We start from the raw sequence: 18,863 nt of genomic DNA on the forward strand, positions 1-18,863 counted from the left end.
CAGAAGTGCCATGAATCTGGCTACTGGAGGAACTGCAGAAATTAGCGTTAATTTTTATTTGCCTTTGATGTCACTTGCTTATTTTATGATCTCCAGTTTCAAGATGCTTTTGTCAATTATGGCTCCCAATTACAGTAAAATAGGTCATAAAGCACCGTATTGTTCATGGTGTAGTAACTTTGTGACTGACAAGTTACGTTTGATCCGATCCTCGATCAGGGAATTACAAAAAATGTTAAAGTTGTGGCTTCAAAATAGAACATCACTGTGTCCCCTTCTATCTTTTACATACAGTTTATGAAGAAAGCAGCAGAAAGAAAAACTGAAGAAAGGACTTCATAATAAATTATTCTGATTTAGCCAGTTTGCTTACTTTGAGACTTTTCCTAACAAAAATCAAAAATGGGGGGAAAAAAAAGTTATTTAAATTTTTTTATGAATATTTACTCTTTGACTCTCCTAGACTGTGTGATAGTCTCATATCAGTCATGTTTACTGTCAAACATTTAAATTTAGAGAAAAACGGTACAATACTTGGTGTGGTTTTACCTCATCTAAGATGTGGGTGGAAGTCAGGAAATCTCCCTGTAGGTGATACGACATGAGTTATATTTCAAAGTTAAATGGAAAAGACAAAAATTCAAGAAGGAATGGGAAAAAATGGAGATAAACGTACCTCTTGACCTGGAATATGGTGAAGTGACGGCTGTTGGAATAACAGTGAAATCAAGACTCGTCCTCAAAGACTAAAGCATCCATATCAGAACCACATGCCTTTTTAAAAACTTTGAATATGACAAGAAGGAAAAAGACCAGTAGGTGAAAGTGTCAAGTTGACCTCTGACCTTTTCTCTGCGTATAAGCTCAAAGGCAGCCAGCAGCTCGCCAGCGTTCTTGTCCCCTCTGCGAATTGGGAACCAGGCCAGGCGTGGCGACCGAGTCAGTGAGGGCTGGCACACGCAGCGACCCATGAACTCATCAGCTCCCTGAAGAATGAAAACACAACATAGACATACATGTTACATCCATGTTTTAGCAATATAGGAAGACAAACAGATGTTCAAAGACCTCTAAATAGCTTTCATGAGATTTAAACACTCACGTATGTGTCCTGATCGTAGAGTTCCACTATAATATTGGGGGGGCTGGCCATCGTGACCTCGGAGTCGCCAAAAATCTCCACTTCATAGAAGATGAGCGTCTGGTCCCAGGTGGGATTGAGAGTGTTTCGCACCGTCACCGTCTTCTGGGATTGGTGGAGGAAGGATACGATCGCGTAGGGGTCTGGAGAGAAAAACACTGTGAGCCTTTCTTTTCGCTAGTTTAAACTTGGTGAGAGTACATATGACTCAAGGTCTGGACGTTTGGCAGAGTGAGGTCATTTATTTTTTAATGGCTCAATATTTGTTTACTCAACCTATAGGGTTTCCTTTACCTATGGAAGATATAATGTTATTGATGTATTAGACTGGATTATTAAAAGGATTTTTTGCATGACAGTTCCATCCATCCACTTATCTGGGTCCAAGAGAATACCCATTTTAGAAGGGAAGCCCATAGCGCCCTCTTCCAGCCATTTCCTCCCACTGTGGACCTTCACAGGGAGGATAAGGAGTATTATCCTCCTGGAGTTGGAACATAAGCTCAGGTCCTTTTCCTTTAAAAAGTTACCACCACCACCACTATAATCTGCTAATCCAGACAGGCCTACCCAGAACTTCACCAATGCTGCAGAGGAGTGTCAACCAGGGCAGCCCCTCAACATCCAGAGCCTTAAAGGAGTCCCAGTGAATTGTATCCAACCCACAGGCCCAGTGAAACAGAGTCATCTCCAGACCCTGCATCGTCTACAGAGGTCGTACTAGTGGGGTTTAGGAGATGGGTGAACTATTACATCTAGCTTGATGGATACTGAAGAGTTTCAAGAAGCTGGCCCTTAGTGATGCATTAATGAGAAGATTTGTCACTTGCAAATTAGAAAGAATGAAATATAATGCAACTTCTCAGAGAGACCAAACATGTATAAGCAGAAACGGTAGTTTCTGTTTTTCACACTGGGTCTCATTTTGGTCACTCCCAAAAAAAAAGAAAACAAAAGAAAAATTAAATGGTTGCAACATCTTCTGGGCGAAGGTTTTGGAAGCTGCTTACGAGCTTTTGCCGCCCTAATTTGCAAAGCAGAGAGCAAGGTTATTATTGAAGATGCTGAGTGAGTTTTTAAAGACGGTCCTCGCAAGTATAGCAGTACAAACTTATGCACGATTATGTCCAAACTGTCCTGGCGTCCTGCACAGTGACATCAGCAGCTTGGGAATGCCAAGCTGGAGACAGAGGGCTGGGAACGCCGCTCTGGGAAGTTTGTTATTCCAGGTTAAAACGGCTCTCCTCCATGTTAAACACACACACACACACACACACACACACACACACACACACACACACACACACACACACACACACACACACACACACACACACACACACACACACACACACTGAATTAAACACATGTAGCCTACGTACAGTTACACAGACTGAGTAGTTTGTTGTTTCAGGCCGGGTAAAGAGTCTCTGTGGAGCCGTTAGCATTGGAGTAAACAGAAGTTAAGATGCATTTTCCCACCAGCCCTCAATTAACCCTATATCTAAGACACACACACACACACTCGCACACAGTGTACAGACACACCACCCATGGTGACCCATTCAATTACCGTCCATTTCCAACATCCCATTAGCTCATAAAAACCACAATACAAACAGCCCCGGGGGGTTATGTAAGTCTGTGCTTGTGTGTTTTTAGTGAGAGTGTGTGTGTGTATGTTTGTGTAGAGGGGAAGCGGCAGTAGTCAGGACCCTGGTGGGAGCCACAGAGGGACATAAGCAAACGAAGACTGGGAAAAGAGAAAGAGGAGAGGAGGGAGGATGGAAAGAAAGAGAAAAGGAGGGAGGAGAGGACAGGAGGAAAAGAGCATTATCTCTAAATGTGGAGATTTTGATCCAAGATTAGATACAGTTTAAAGGAAGAATGATGAAAAAAATCCAAGAAGGGGAATCAGTGGAATCAAGCCACACAAGCATTCTTCATGACTTTATTTCTGCTTTTTGAGGGAACATAGATCCTTACAAAAGACACTCTGTCAGAATAAAATACTAAAGAGCTTCGCGGCAGTTAAACCTGCAATGTTTAACTTTTGTCTCAATCTTCTGCGTACAGTATGCCCATGAATGACCGCAAAAAATAACAAAGTACAGCCAGCTTGATAGAAATAGTGGTGAGCACAGTGCATAGCACTTTCTATAAAGTACCTGGGTGTATTAGACGTTAGTGAGGCCTGTACAGCCTACTTGGGCTACCAAGAATCTAATCAAACAAGTTCTTAAATTCCAAAGTCATCAAATATTGTCTCTACGGGGGAAAGAGTTACGTCATTTTAACATGAGAACATGGGAATGGACTAGTTTGAATACAGCTTCAAGTGGTCATTTGAGGAACTGCAGTTTAAGGGATCGTCGGGGCTTTTTTTAACCTCAAGAAGTTAAACTATTAGGAGAAAATAGTCTCGCCTCTTTGTGGCTTTTGTGAGCACAAAGCTTAAATCAAAGCAGGAAGTAAACCAAACATGTAAAGAGAAGAAACACTTCATCAGCTGATTGCTCCACTAGTTGCTTCGTCAGCAAGCAGTTTCTTGCTCTGGTAAGATCATTGCTTCAGCAGGTTGAAAGAAGCAAACAAACAGAGGCAGACGGCAAAGGGCAAACGGGGAACTATAAAGAGAAGCTTAAAAAGACAGATGTGCAGGAAAAGCAGAAAGAAACACAGACAAAAGATGAAAGGCAATCAGAGAAAAAGACAACAGACAGAAGGAAAAAGAAAACAAGAAAGACCTCAGCGTCTTTAATCATGGATGCCCAGACGCCATGTTACACCAGATTAACGCACAAGTGAAGCCCATCCATCAACTCTTCTCATCCATTACATTGTGTGTGTGTGTGCGTGCGTGCTAAGGAGACCGAGTGAATGAGAGTGATAGCGATTCATCATGTCAGTCTGTGGCCAGGATGCTCTCTGAGCTTCTTTCTCTCTAACCCTGTCTTTAACCAACCTCCCATCTATCATCGCTCTCCCCCTCCATCTGTCCGTCCATCCATTCGTCTGTTCTCTGAGAGCTCTGTTTTTACATGTGAGTCTGCGGTGGGTTTCTGATTAACACAGGCTCGCAGCAGTCGCAGTTACCGTGACCTCTCTGAATGGAAGAAAAACATGTTGTTTTGTGCGTGTGCTTTGCTCTCTCATTCTGTGCGCCTGTTTTCTGCGCTGCTTCCCTCTGCAGTGCAGTAACACCAGCTGCACATACACAACTCGGTGCTTCATATCAAAGCTTCTTTTTCTTCATGTCCCGTAAGGTTCGCCTGCTGCGGTGCATTTAAAGACTTTATTTATTTATTTGAAAAGTCAAAGGATTGTTAGCAATGACAAAGCGTGAAAAGACACTTGTCAATAGTGATGTTTTAACTTATGAACATATGTTTTCGGCCACATGGGGGCAGCAGAGACATGTTAAATGCAAGTTTATTATTCTCTCTCTTAGTATGGAAGCTCGTTTCCGCCACAAAAAAAAAGAAAAAAAGGATCTCGAAATTTCGACTTATTTTCTCGAAATTTCGACTTATTAACTAAAAATTTCGAGAAAATAACTCGAAATTTCGAGTTATGGATACTTGTTGTTTTGTCTTTTTTAGTGGCAGAAACAGGCTGCTACTTGATATGAAGTAGCAAGTGAGTGGAAACAATCCACCCTCCCTCAACAATGAGCCTGTCATGGCCTTGGACACAATTAAGTTTTTTTTTTTCTTTAGTTGTGCATTGTTGTAACTATCCTTGTGTTTTGATCTTTCGATCCTATTCACAGATGGAGTTTCATTGTTCCAGGTTTTGCTTCATGTTGTAGTTATATTTGCAGCTGCAGGCCATGTTCTGTCTTGTGTGTTTATGCACCCAGAGTCAGGAAAAATCTATTTCTAAGACACAGAAAGATGAAGGCATCCTACAGATAATGCAGTTTGGGATAATTTTGCACTTTGTATGTTTTTAAAAGCACCATCACTTTTACTGCCTTTAACTTTTGTCCTGTATATGTAAACATAACACTCCGATAATCACCACAACCCTAATTTCTTTCTGGAGGGACGGAAGAAAATCCATCTTATGTAATAAACACTGAATATACGGTAATTTGGCGTCTGGATTGGAATAAAGGGGGAAAACAACATTAAAGGTGTCTAACAAAATAAAATCATCAAAACTGCTGGAAAAAATGATTTGGGGTCAACTTTGGCTGCCAGATGATGCAGCAGTTCCAACATTGTCTTCAGTACCTGAGAAGCTGTCTTTGTCCATGGGCAGCAGGTCTCTGGCTTGATACAGATAGCACCGCAGATGGTATCGAGTGCCACCTGCATATATACAAATGCACACACAGACACAGATATGTACACACATCATTATACACACAAAAACAGGGACGGGAAAGAAAGGGAGGAAAAAGGAAGCTGCCTTACGCTCAAAGAAACAGGAAATGGTAGGCCTGTTGACTCCAAACGTGGTCGTAACTGACTTGTCTTCATTCTTGTCCTCTATACTGCTCTGTGGAGGAAGGGTCGGAGGAGAGGAGCAGAACAGAAACAAAACCTTTTACAAGCACTTTCTTTCTGTGTGGCCTTCAAAATAAAAGACTGTGTTACTTTTACTGCACAAATAATGACAGGTCAAATCACTTTATTTTATTTTATCTGTACCATTTTTGATGATTTTGTCCACTTAAGCCCATCTTCAAGTATGTCGCCAAATACCAGTGATAAAGCACAAAGCCAGGCCAATTAAGGGATAAATTACCCAGAATTTGGACTGGATGAATTTGATTTTGCAGCAGGAGGTGGAGCAGGTCATGTGCTAATCAGGAGACTGGAGGTTTGACCCCTGGATTTCCAGTCTTATGCGAGTATTTACCTTTTTTTTCTGTTTCTGACCCTGTTGAGTTCTCATTCTGTATTGGCTCTCCAGGTCTGGGTGATAGCCACTTTGTTTTTTCTTTCTAGCTCACTTCAGGTCTCAGCCTGCGCCTCATCAGTCTGTTTCTACTGTTCTTCATTTGGTCTGTGTGACGTTGTCTTTGTTTCTTAAAAATGGCACTATGTGGTTGACCTTAAAGAGTTTAACCAATCAAATGTTTTCAGGAGAACTTAGTCCAGACACTTCATTTTTCCTATGAGAAAAATCCTGAAAGAATTCCTACAGGTGAGACCATCCAAAAATCAGCTGATAGTTCCTGTGGTGGTAAACAACACATGCCTGCAGGCAGCCATCAAAAATTCAGGGTAGGACTTTTCAGAGGAGGATTAGCAGTTTTGAACATGTGAAATCAAAACACCTGGGTTATATATTGTTTAGGTGTCTACATAATTTGGGGCACTTCCTCACCAGAGAACACTCAAGGGCAAAGATGGCTGCCGGTCCTGTCTTCTCCAGCGGCTCCATGCGGCGCCTCCACCTGCGCCTCCTGAAGCTGTCCGTCTTCCTGGGCTTGAGGTGGAACCTCCAGCCAAAAAGCGAGGCGTACTCCCAGCCCTCCCTCTCCGCCTCGTCTGGACGCTGCTGTGAACACGAACATAAACTTAAATCAGCTTTTCCCCAAAAATAAAAACATGAGGGCAGAAGAGACGCTCAAAGCAAACTTTCCTAAATTCATTTGTGGAGCTTGGCCACCATCTAGTGGTTACTATGGGGAACTTCAGCTGTTCATGACTTAATTTTGTAATTACATTTTTATTTTAAAATTCAATTTAGGAAAAACTATTAATCCACATTTTTGACTAACATCATTTTTTCACTTGTCTTCATCAGCTCCTTTCTTTATACATCAAATCAGGCCAGCAAATCCTTACTGACATGATATTTTGGTCAAATATATCTTCTCAAAAGATAAACAAAAAAAATAAAATAAAATAAAACATACAGTGTGTGGAATAAAATAAGCCATCAAACTGATGGAAACTTTAAGACTTTAATGTTCCTCTGACTATTATCATGGTTGCCTTCTTCACATCACCGGATTTCTTAGGATGGGCAGACATGATGGGGATACACGGATCCGTGACCTAAAAAGAATGGGATGTAAAGTAGGATATCTTCTGTGTTACAGAATGTATCATAATCCCAGAGTGAGAAAAGTAAAGAACATAATTTCTTCTTAATTTCTTCCTAGAAAACAAGAAAAAAAAACACTTGAGGAATTTACAATATGCAGCATGAAGAAATAGGAAATAAGAATTCCAGAGACCAATATGTATTATTTATGGGATTATTTGACAATCATTCATGCAACACCTCAAAATTAGCTGGTAATGCTTCAGAATATGGCCCACGACTCAGAGTGAATAATAGAACATCATCATGTACATCAACATAATACAGCCCACGCTCCGATGGGCAGTTTATTTCTGATGTCAGACGGAGAAATTGTGTTGGGTTTGTTGCAAAGTTACCATAAAATTACGCTGAACTTAAAACTGCTTACAGTATATTTTGCATCTCTTTTCCTGAAAACACCCGAAGTTATGCAAATACACACATTGAAACTGTATTTATCATGCCCTTGTTATAAAGTGTCACCGCTTTGTTCATTGCAGACTCATTTGTCCTGCTTTTGGCTTTGTTGAAGCGCCGATATTTAATATGTCAGAAAAAACAGTGAATGAAGTATATTTTGTTCAAACTCATTTCCTTCTCTTCTGCTACCTTTCTCAGAGCATCCATCTTCTGCTGGTCTCGTCGCCTCATCCGTATCCATCGTCTTCGTCGGTTGGTGTGGTACATCTTCTCTGCCGGCACCCACGACTTGGGACGCCGGTCTGGGGGAATGGTGATGCCGTACTCCCAGCCTGAACACACAGAAAAGGACTTATTAGTTTTAATTTACTCTCTATTGTTGAAAGTGGTATTATTGTGTGCCTGTGTGTACCTTGATCATCCACAGCCCTGTTGAGATCCTCACTCCACTCCACCTCCTCCCATACCCAACCTGGTGGACACTCAATCTCGTCCTTTGGCACCGCTTTCTCCCCGTTCTGACAAAGACACACTTGCTTAGATTTACTGCGATGACTGAAGCCAAAATATGTTACATAAGCACTTATACATACCACATCCGTGTATCCTTCCTGCATGCCGATCCACTGGCCACCTGGTAGCCTCATCTGGTTTTCAAACACTTCCTCTGTGAAGGTCATGTGACCGGCATCCACATCAAACAGGAGTCTGAAGTATTAACAGCACAAAGCAACAGATACATACACATTCATTTACAAATGACCTTCATGTTTAAATATTTTCATTTGCCACATTTAACTCACTGCTAAACAACTACAGTTGTGGTCAGAAGCTTACATCCATCATCGGAGGCATGAATGTTGGGGTAATTTTGGACTTCTAATTTTGGATTTCTCTAATCTACACATGGTCAAAAGTATACAGATTTACCCCCCACACACTCTAATATTTAGTTAAATGTTCATTAGCACAACCAGATGTTTTTGTTAGCCGTCAACAAGCTTCTGGCACAATTCTGGTTGAATATTTGGATACTTTTCTTGGCAGTAACTGTAGAGTTCATTTAAACTGGTTGCTTTCCTGACATGGACCCAACTTTTAAGCTAACTCCAAAAATATTCAATAGGGTTGAGGTCAGGCTATGGGGACGGCAATTCCAGAAGCTTAACATGAGATTGCTTCATCCATTCCAGACGCAGCTTTGAAGCATGTTTGTGATCACTGGTTTGTTGGAACATCCAACTGTGTTCACGTTTCAACCAACAAACTGTTGATTTGAGGTGAAGTTGAAGAATTTGGAGGTAGTCCTCTCCCTTCATTATTCCACCCACTTTGTGCAATGTAGCAGTACCGCTGGAAGCAAAACAGCCACAGAGCATGATGCACCACCACCATGCTTGACAACTGATGCAATGTTCTAATCCTCCAATATCCCTCTTATCATTGTGGCCAAATAGCTCAATTTTTGTCTCGTCTCATCATAAAACCTTTCTCCTTGAGGTATTTAAGCTTGTCCATGTGGGCAGCTGCAAATTTCAGGTTGAGCTTGAAAGTGTTGATTTTAAAGTTCACTTCACTGTGGACAGAGATGCTGGTGTTTCAGAAGTTTTCAGTTCATGGCAGGCTTGAGCCTTGGTCGTTTCTGGGTTGTTCCCAAACATCCTAACAAATTTCCTTTCATCTGATTGTGACAGTTAGGGTCTTCTTCCAGACCTTAGCAAAGTCATTATACATCTGATTAACTTGTGTTGAATTGTTTGAAATGACAGTCTATTAATCTGTAGCTGTTAAGAAATGGAAACAGACCTTCCAAACTTGTGGAATCTAGAGTTCTCCTTATTTGATCCGAGTTGCTCGGACTTTCTTATCGTTTCAAGTATCAGTCAATCCAGTAAGTGCTGTCAAACAAATCCTTTCTATGCTGACAAGAGAAACTACCAGTTGCCACTCAATCACCAACCGTGATTTAATAGACCTTGAAGTTGTCAGGTTAAGACCTTCAGCCAGAACCTTTAGCGCCACTTAATCAAAGATTTAGGCAACTGTACGTATATTTGAGTCCGTATGAACACTTTTGACCCTGCTTCGATTCAAGATAATTATATAAATTTCACAAGAGAGCCTCTGAAAATTTTGGAAAGAATCACATCAAGATATTTGCCATAGCTTTCCTTTCACACGTGTAGCATACACCAGGAAATAGTCTGGTTCAGTCCGTTTATATATTATAATGTCTAGAAAAGTTCAGGGCTGCACCTGTGAAAATAAGTAAATCCACAGACTAAATCCATAAGTGTTGTAAATATATATATTTCCTAACATGTATAAGTGTCTCCATCTTAATGTATAAAACTGACTGATGGGTTCCAGCCTGTCCATTTGTTGATATCTGGAGCAAATATGTTAATCTTAGTGGATAAATTAAACCTAAAAATGTGCCTCTAAAAAAATCAGTTAAAGCCACAAAATTCCCATGTTCTTTCCAACAGCTTCAGCACACAACAAAGCCCAGAGTTTGAAACTGTTAATCACAGAATAATGAGAGTGCGAAAGGTTAAAGGAACAGACTCACGTCCTCTCGGGGCTGATGTACCAGTCTCCAGCCCAGGACCAGCCGGGCGAGGGTTTGAAACTCTCTTTGGGCAATTTAACTCTCCCGGTGATGTCGCTATACTTGGGGTAGGTTAAACCTGTAGTTCCCCAGCTGCCCACCAGGGCGAGCCGTGTCTGGTTCTCATACTACAGACAGAGAGAAAGAGGCAGGCTGGGATCATTGGTAATATTTAAAGACTTCTTTTTGAGACTTCATTCTAGTTCTGTCGACTTCTTACCGCCTCGGCAAAGACAGACAGTTTTCCTTCAGCATATTCATTGAAGTGTTTGACATCAGCAGCCAATCCAAACCAAACTTTAACCCTCAACTGACCGGGAAGTTTGGCTTCTCCTCCACTGCCCTGTGGACACTGCACAGCAAACACATACAAACGGTGAGTCACACTTTGTGTCAAGAAGCTGATTAACGTAAGAGGTGTAATGTCCTCTGATGTTACTCGACTGTGAGTGTGCACCTTAAGAAAGACAGTCTGCAGCTGACCGCAGTGTTTCCCACAGTGCTGCTGGGAGAAGATGACGGTGTGTGCTGGGATGCGGTGGTACGCTACCCTGCGGTCACCCTGCAACATCCATATCACGATGTCTGGAAGGCTGTTCTGGGGCTGGAAGATTGACGTAAAGGAAGAGAGAGAGAAATTAGTGGTAACGAGTTTTCTCATTAAAGGATAATTTAAATGAATAATAGTTTATGGAATGTGTCTATGCATCCATCTCTAGGCCAGATAAACTTTCAGAGAGGAAATGGTTGGTCAGCTTGTTTTTTTTCAAAGCTCATCACCTTGAATAACATTTAAAATTAATACTTGAATTCATTATAGGAAGACCAAGAAAAGGGAAAACTTATATGACGTTTGCTTAAAAATGACTCAATTTATTTATTTTTATTTCCTGTGCTCACTTTCACCCACCAGATATCAAGAGCTTCTGACTCAAACTGTAGCAGTTTATTTAAACGCACCTCTTCAGTCATGGTCCTCAGCCTGTTGGCCCAGTCCTCAGCCTGCTCCAGCATCGTGGAGAGCTCAGTCTCCGGGCCGTGTTTGAGAGCCAGCGCCGCCGCGGCGATCTGCTGCAGGTGGAGGGTACGAACGTGCCTCAGCGAGCGATCCAGAGGCGTTGCACACTGCCACTGATCGAGTGAGGGCAGCTCATCACTGGGAAAAGAGAGCAAAAAAGACGGGAAGCAAACATGGCAGAAAATGAAGAGTTCACCAGTGAGAAGTCACGGGGCTAATGATGTGTGCAGCACGTGCTGGTTGATAAATATCTTTTTTTAAAACAAAGAACAAAGATTATTGTCACTAAAAACAATTAATGTACTTTTAATGCTCCAGAGATGATTGCTGCTTAGCTCAATATTATGTATTGAGGCTGATGCAGCTACATGAACTCACTTAAACTGAGTCAGTTCCCTGGATAGAGATCATTTTAATTACTCTATAATTTAACCAGCAAAAATCTGTCGTTAAAGGAATTTAACTATTTTTTCCAGCAAAGTCTTAATGACACATTAACAAATAAAAACTTCCCTGGATTTCCCTCCCTGCAATGAAGCACATATGAACACTCGGGAATAAGTGGATCACAATAAGTTTAAATAACACTGAGTTTACCTGCAGTCACTGATAAGCTGGTCCAACAACTCCACCACTCTGAGCTCCACCTCCTCCAGATCACCGCCAGCCTTTACTGCCAGCTGCACCCTCTGCAGGTTCGCCTCCTGGACAGACAAACCCGTTCACTCAGTTAAAGCTCAGCATACAAATTTAACAACCGACTCCAGGGAGCTTTGAGTTAAATTATTAACACTGATTTTTTTTAATGTAATTTTAGATAAAAATAACATAAAACAACTATTATTTTCATGTTTAAATATTTGCATAAAAAATAAAGTATTTAAATCTTCAACTCGTTTTAGTTGTAACAAGTACAGATGAAGACACATTCGGGCACACACCAGCCTGTCTGTGATGGCCAGCAACATGTTGAGAGCCTCGATCCTTGGCTTGATGTCCTCCCACTCAGAAGAGAGAACAACCACCGGCTTAACATTTCCCCATGGGAGGTAGTAATAGTGGCAACCTGAAACATATGCACACACACACATTTACATAGGCAGCAAGAATAGAGACAGTGCTGTAAAAACAATTAAATCATAGTTTTTAAATCACAATCTGCATGAAATTTATCTGCGTTATAAAAATACACATTTTTAATCATCTGAACTGCAGATCCATCGAAATCTGATTCTGATCATTGAACACCAATCATCCTCTGTAAACTATATTTGACTTTATGATTTGAGAACTAATACATACTACCTGAAACATAGTTCTTTGTTCACTACATATGCTGTATATCATTTATTTATGCGTAATTGTTATTATTATTTTCACTCATTTACTGCTCAAGTGTACCACTTTGTTACATTTGAACATTTCTCTTGCTTTTCTGCACACACATTTAGGTGTACAGCAGACATAAACTACCCAACAGCTCAAGATTTCAGTCCTTTTTAGTTCCCTGAGTGTCAAATACTCTGAGTTGTTGGTATCTCACAGATAAACATAAGGTGTGTATTGGCATCTTAATCTGTCTCATATGGAAGATTGCAAAGGCGTCATATTTATACACACGGGGTAAGTGTAATATGTTTAGCATTGATGTTTTTCATGGCTATACCTAGCCAGCAAGTGAAAACTGAGGAAAACAAAGTTTCAAATGAGAAGTTGACTACACTCGTCTGGATGGCAAAAACTGTTAACGTACGCCAACTACACTGGGGTGCCAAGTGCATCACCACAGGCTTTAGTACGTGTCTGTAGTGGCAACCATTTTTTGACACGTCGGGATCTTGAAAATGTTTAAATTTTCTTATATTAGTACATAAAGTTATATTTTGAATATTATCCTTCTGAATGTCACACCGGTTCCAGCCTGACCTTTGACCTCTGACTCACCGTCAAACACTGCCCTGCTAAACTGAGTAGTGGAGGCCAGAGGAAGGCAGGTGTAGTCGAACTTGTTGCCGTAGTTGCCGATGCTGACTTCAAACTGGATGGCGTCGTCGACGTCCTGGAGGAGCGTGGCCGAGTAAAATGCAACGAAGAGCGAGAACTTCCTCTTCCTGAGAAACTTCTGCATGATGGCGAGGGGCGGGGAAAAGAGGGATCAGTGTATCTGTCTAATTATCCATCTATCTTTCTATCTGGAATCAGGTCCTAATCTCTCACCTCCACCACCAAAAGATCATCTGAGGGTATGTCTTCAGTTTTTTGCTCCGGCTTGTCCACCAGTTTCGTGGTAAGTTCCAGTAAAACCCGGCCTCGGTATGCCACGCCCTCCCCCTGACGGACAGAAAAAAGGGACAGACGCTGGCACTGTCACAGTTTGTCATTACAAACCCAGTCTGTGTAGATAACCATGGATAACCTTTAAACAAATACACCTCCACAGCCTGTACTGTACTGTAAAACATGTGATACCATTCCTAATGAAGCCTTGAGCTGAATGTTCTGATCCAACAACATCTTGATATTTTAAAACCAAAGGACACTGTGTGCTCATCTGATACAGACTGGGCCTGCACAAAAGCAGGCTAATTCTCTGCCTAATTCTCCTTTTTGTGCTCCAAATGGGTCCATAGTTTACAAAATGAACATGATATTGAATTCAAAAGGACTTGAAACTAGCCATGGAGATCATGAACGCATTAACAAAGATAAATAGGTTACTTTTCCCAAGTTAAGAGCCTCATGGGGGTCATTGAAGGCGGTGAACTCTCTGGGGCTGCCGTATAGGTTTACAAAACATGGACCAAATGTTGGCAGGAAACCAAGACTGTCATCCACTGTGGGGACAAAAAGGACATAATGTTTTATTATGGAGGGGTTAAGATGCAGAACTATGATTAGAATCAAGCAGGTATGATTAAATACAATTGCAGTGATTAGATATTTTCTAGATTTCTCCAAAATTTAACCATGATTGAAGGAGATTTGAGTTTAGAGAAGAGAACATCACAACAGTGAAGTGAGACAGTGCAAATGACTGCCCAACTCTTGCACACAAAAGCGTTACAGTACAGAGAGGATGGTGGACGTACTGCCAGAGTGGACGCTCCGTGGAGTCAAGTCATCTGAATGCGTAGAAAGGAAGGATGGTTCAGAATCACAGAACAAGAGGAAACAGATGTGTTTTGAACGCCACTCAAACTCAAAGCCCAAACACGACATGCAAAACACTTCAGCTTAGCTTGTTTGAAGTACATGACTTTAAACAAGGTGGGCAACCGAGTAATGGCAGAAAAAGGTACTTAATATAAAATACTTTTAGAAAAACTTTAGAAAGTCTATGAAAGATTAAATATTTTTGTCCCTGATTATTGTTATTTTTACCACATAAACAATGCTGATAAAGTTAGACCCTTGCTGCCAGAAGCAGCATCAACACTATGTGTGAGTCAGATTTGGAGGGAAATCTGGTTGATGGCCTTACAACATGAAACAGGAAATCACTCACAGTTATTGGCAACAAAAGTTAAAGAAAGGAGGAAAAGAGCTGATGAAAAACATGAAGGTGAGTGAATCACTTTTAACCATGGGTGGTTATTAAAGATGTACACAGCCACCATGGATCGTTAAGTCCTCTTTCGAAGCCTAAAGTTAAACATTTTTACTCTTGCCAACTTGTTTTGTTTTTTCAAACCAGGTGTAATGAGGGATGTAGTGGATGAAAAAGGGTCTTTTTTGCAGCACCATAGAATACAACAGAGTTTTCTTGAGTACTGCAATACTTCTGGCACAGTGACACAGCTTACTGCACTGATACAATAGAATAAAATAGAATAGAACATAATAGCCCTTTATTGTCAATGTACATGTACAATGAAATTGTGGGTGCGCCACATTAAATAATAAATATAAATGGTAGACTGCAGGAATTAATAGCAAAGATGAGAAATATATATGGGGATATATACACAAGACAAAAGAAATGTATATAAAACACTTTAGAGAACATGTTGCAAAGTGCTTGGAAGTAGTGCAAAAATACTTGATCTGAGTATAAAGTCTGTATGTGAGTGGCCTGAGTGATGAAGGTTACTCAGACCATGGCTCAGAGAAGCATACAGTCCCAGCAGGACAAGTTCTCTACCTCTGCTCTGTACACTGTCTCATCTCCTTTAGAGATGAGCCCAACCAACAGTGGTGTAATCATCATACTTGACGATGACGTTTGTTGGGTGGGTTGGTGTACAGTCACATGTGTACAAGGCGTATAGTAGGGGACTGAGAACGCAGCCCTGGGGTGATCCGATGCTGAGTGACAGTGGAGGGGAGAGGTGGGAGTCGGACTGATTGAGGCCGGTTGGTGAGGAATGTTCTATTACTTTTCTGGTGTTTCCTTATCATGGTCTGGTTAAAATGGCTCATTATTATTCACGTATTCCAGACAAAGAAGAAATTACATTTACCACAAGCAGTGGTATTTCATTTGCTATTTTATCTAGGGATTGAGAGTAACGTAGTTTCTATTCTCTGTATGTCCTGTACATGTGGCAGAACTGACAATAAAGTTGACTTTGACTTTTGACAGTGACCAAAGCTCATGCACCCTTCTCTTTTTTTGCAGCTGGGGGCATCAAAGACTGAAAACTCAAGCAGTGTCAGTGTTTCCCACACAAACATTACCGAGTTAGTCTTCATGCATGCCACTGAAGAAACATCCATGCATTTTATGCACAAACCACGGGTTCATTCTGTGTTTCAAAACTTTACACTTCAAGTTTTCAAACGCTAAAACAAAGACATTAACTGAGATGTGCACATTTGGAAGTCACCACAACAGTAAAGACATGTTTATGAGATCCTGGTGAAAACTAACACACTAGCAAAGCCATAAACTATAAAGTGATGCATTCAGTTAAAGTGGTGTATTTCAAAGCTGCACACACTTGAAGGCATTCCTTCAACACAGTCAAAATCTCAGTTTTAAAAGTGTCAGTAATACTGATTGTGTTGTGTGCACAACAAAGTGGGAAGGGAAATCCTATAATATGCACCACTTGTAAGGATGGTTTTGCTTATTCAAAAACAACTTATCCAGTAGAACTGCTGTCGAAGCACACAGTCAACAAGGTTAGCAAAAATTTCATCAGAGAGAGTGGAAAAGTCTGTTGTGAACACAGACAGCAGCACCTGAGACAAACAGTTATCACGTCTAATTGTTCAAGTAAACGTGTGAGCAAATGGTGTAACAACACACACACCGTGGCAGAAGTTGTTTAAAGTCTAACAGATGCATCTACTGATTCAGGCTGCAGCTCCTGAGGGTACTAAGTTAATAACTTAAGTGTTTGCAGGGAGTATCAACCACACCGATCAAACTGGGTCATTTCCTGAGCTGACGTGTTAAAAAAAAATAAACCGAATAAAGCTCAGTGTTTGATCTATAGTACTGTGTTCACTTTTACCCTGTAGGGTGTAGAACTTCACTGTAGTCTGTCATACACCTGCCCAGAAACTTTACCGCAGCAACCACTGCAGGTCTGTTTGGTAATAACTAGCACAAAGATAATCCATGAAACAAAATGAAGCAGGCTGCAGGCTGTCAGTGTAGACAGTGCTGTTTCACTCATGTTTAAACCGGTCAAATTACACATATTTATATAAATAGAAAACAGAACTAAGGTTTTTATAGTTTTGTGGCTCAAGAATAAAGTTGAAGTTAAAGTTGACAAAAACCTTATTTTGACCTGTATGATCAGCTGAAACCTCGCTGAAAATATCTCTAAAACAGGTTGGGCATTTTCCCTAAGCTAATGCTAACTGCTTTCAGGCAGAGCTGAATGTGATGTTAAACGCTTCAAACAGTGTGATTATCACTGGATGTCAGTAATCAAACCAGGCAAGTTTCAACACTTTGGTGCAGTTTAAATCCAGCCTGAACCAGCCTAATCTGATCTGGTAGAGTCTAGTTCAGACTGGTTGCAACTTGTTACTCACCATCTATCTCTCCTCCGGGGGCGGAGATCTTGGACATACAGAGGTGGGTGGTGCCGATAACGTCGTTGTGACTGGCTCTATCCCTAAAATGAGAAAGCCATAGAAGGATGCAAAGCGCATAGGTCAAAATGACATAGGTCAAAATGTATCTTATACACTAGGGCGTGGTGGGATAATTAATGTTTCTATTTCTACATGAAATACTAGGACTTATAAAGAGATAAAGTTAGTACTGAGCACAACTGAGTTCAGCTTATTGGTGTGGCACTGCACAACAGTCCCAATTCCTCATGTGGGAAATTAACTGCCCACCCCTATTTTTTGGTGTGGGTCTCCACAACAGTCCCATCTTTTAAAGAGGTCAAAATAATATTGATAATGATGCAAAGTTTGATGAACAAATGTGAGAAAGGGAGATTTTAGCTGAAAATCACCAGTCCAGAATTCTGATCCTCATCTTCTCACACATGGAAGGAAACTGGGAAGAAGAAAGAAAAAAAACATGTACTTTCTAGTGACAATGAAAATACAACTTCTTGGCACAAGAATAGTCTGTCTTTATTTCTTACTCTGACTGGCATGGCCAGGCGCTGGTTCCACTGTGGATTGGCATTCTTTTCCAAAGTCTTAGTGCAAATCTGACAACGAAAAACAAGACAATCCACATTTGTTTTTATTAACTAAAAACGTATTTGCTTTCCAGTTTTATTTTATTTGGTTGTTGACTAACAATCATTTTATCAATGTAATTAACTTCTATAGAGTCATATGCACCGTTTTGCCAGCAAAGTGAATCTCCACCAGAGGATCCACCAGATTCTTCCTGTTGCTATCAAAGCCAAGAATCTGCCTCATCCCATCCATGAAGGCATCGTCCACTTCAGACAGAGAAGCATATTAGGAATCTTTATACATTTTTTTTTTCAAGCTTATCAAATGTGCATAGAATAACAACAGAGACTCACTCTGTGGCAGGTCTTCAGCTCTGAAGATCCTCAGGTTGAACGAGGCTCCTCTCAAAGACAGACCTGCAGGCCTCAACAGGTTTGATTCTATATCCTCTTTATCCTCCACACACTCACGTTTATCAGCCTGCAATCACATTAAAGTACAAATACTCACTTGTGATAATGAGTTGCACAGAAAAGCACAACCATGTAAAAATAGAACAACTCATGTTACTTGATTGACCTCATAGCCTTCTAGGACTATTTTGTAAAAGAGTATGAAACTCACCGGTGGCTCATCTCCAGCTGCTAAGACAAACAAGCTGACCTTCAGGTAGCCTTTGACCCCAGCAGAGAGGTCGTCAGGGTCACAAAGCAGAAGCCACTTCCTCAAGAAGCAGTGCCCTGAAAAGAGGGGAGGAAGAGAGAGGTTTAAAGCCAGAAGCTTGTAAATTCAGGATAAACAAAAGCAGCTTTGACACACGTCAGGAGAAACTTTTCACAGTTATCCTTTCTCACACAAAGCCAGACATAATGACACCAAGCTGCAACCCATGGAGCATGTGACAAAAAACCTTAGCTTTCTGATTGGCATGGACCAAAAAGTGATCTTGATTTTCTAAATATTATATACAATCATCACCCTGGATTCCTATTTAGCTGTAAGCATCATTGTTTGACAGACTT

At 40.9% G+C, this 18,863-nt stretch overlaps 1 protein-coding gene across 7 annotated transcripts in view; it reads right to left on the reverse strand.

Annotated features, from left to right (window-relative positions):
- The window catches only part of dysf (dysferlin, limb girdle muscular dystrophy 2B (autosomal recessive)), a 104,936-nt gene that overhangs the window by 61,478 nt on the left and 24,595 nt on the right, over window positions 1-18,863 (reverse strand). For 4 of the 7 annotated variants that reach the window (XM_085395048.1, XM_085395058.1, XM_085395020.1 and 1 more), the window contains exons 11-36: window positions 18,466-18,581; window positions 18,195-18,321; window positions 18,004-18,107; window positions 17,799-17,867; window positions 17,664-17,707; window positions 17,230-17,312; window positions 14,328-14,360; window positions 13,957-14,072; window positions 13,456-13,569; window positions 13,183-13,360; window positions 12,180-12,304; window positions 11,836-11,942; window positions 11,181-11,376; window positions 10,678-10,824; window positions 10,441-10,572; window positions 10,182-10,348; window positions 8,203-8,317; window positions 8,022-8,127; window positions 7,799-7,941; window positions 6,482-6,655; window positions 5,563-5,647; window positions 5,380-5,457; window positions 1,103-1,284; window positions 846-986; window positions 677-706; window positions 550-585 (exon numbers count right to left, since the gene is read on the reverse strand). In XM_085395048.1, the coding sequence (XP_085251174.1) occupies window positions 550-585; window positions 677-706; window positions 846-986; window positions 1,103-1,284; window positions 5,380-5,457; window positions 5,563-5,647; window positions 6,482-6,655; window positions 7,799-7,941; window positions 8,022-8,127; window positions 8,203-8,317; window positions 10,182-10,348; window positions 10,441-10,572; window positions 10,678-10,824; window positions 11,181-11,376; window positions 11,836-11,942; window positions 12,180-12,304; window positions 13,183-13,360; window positions 13,456-13,569; window positions 13,957-14,072; window positions 14,328-14,360; window positions 17,230-17,312; window positions 17,664-17,707; window positions 17,799-17,867; window positions 18,004-18,107; window positions 18,195-18,321; window positions 18,466-18,581 (2,948 nt within the window). The remainder of the gene's footprint in view (window positions 1-549; window positions 586-676; window positions 707-845; window positions 987-1,102; window positions 1,285-5,379; window positions 5,458-5,562; window positions 5,648-6,481; window positions 6,656-7,798; window positions 7,942-8,021; window positions 8,128-8,202; window positions 8,318-10,181; window positions 10,349-10,440; window positions 10,573-10,677; window positions 10,825-11,180; window positions 11,377-11,835; window positions 11,943-12,179; window positions 12,305-13,182; window positions 13,361-13,455; window positions 13,570-13,956; window positions 14,073-14,327; window positions 14,361-17,229; window positions 17,313-17,663; window positions 17,708-17,798; window positions 17,868-18,003; window positions 18,108-18,194; window positions 18,322-18,465; window positions 18,582-18,863) is intronic. The other 3 variants (XM_085395038.1, XM_085395075.1, XM_085395067.1) reach the window with 1 other exon arrangement.

This window comes from Rhamphochromis longiceps, linkage group LG3 (assembly GCF_057381845.1).
Source record: "Rhamphochromis longiceps isolate RC_006_pf linkage group LG3, R_longiceps_female_GT1.1, whole genome shotgun sequence".
Lineage (NCBI taxonomy): Eukaryota > Metazoa > Chordata > Actinopteri > Cichliformes > Cichlidae > Rhamphochromis > Rhamphochromis longiceps.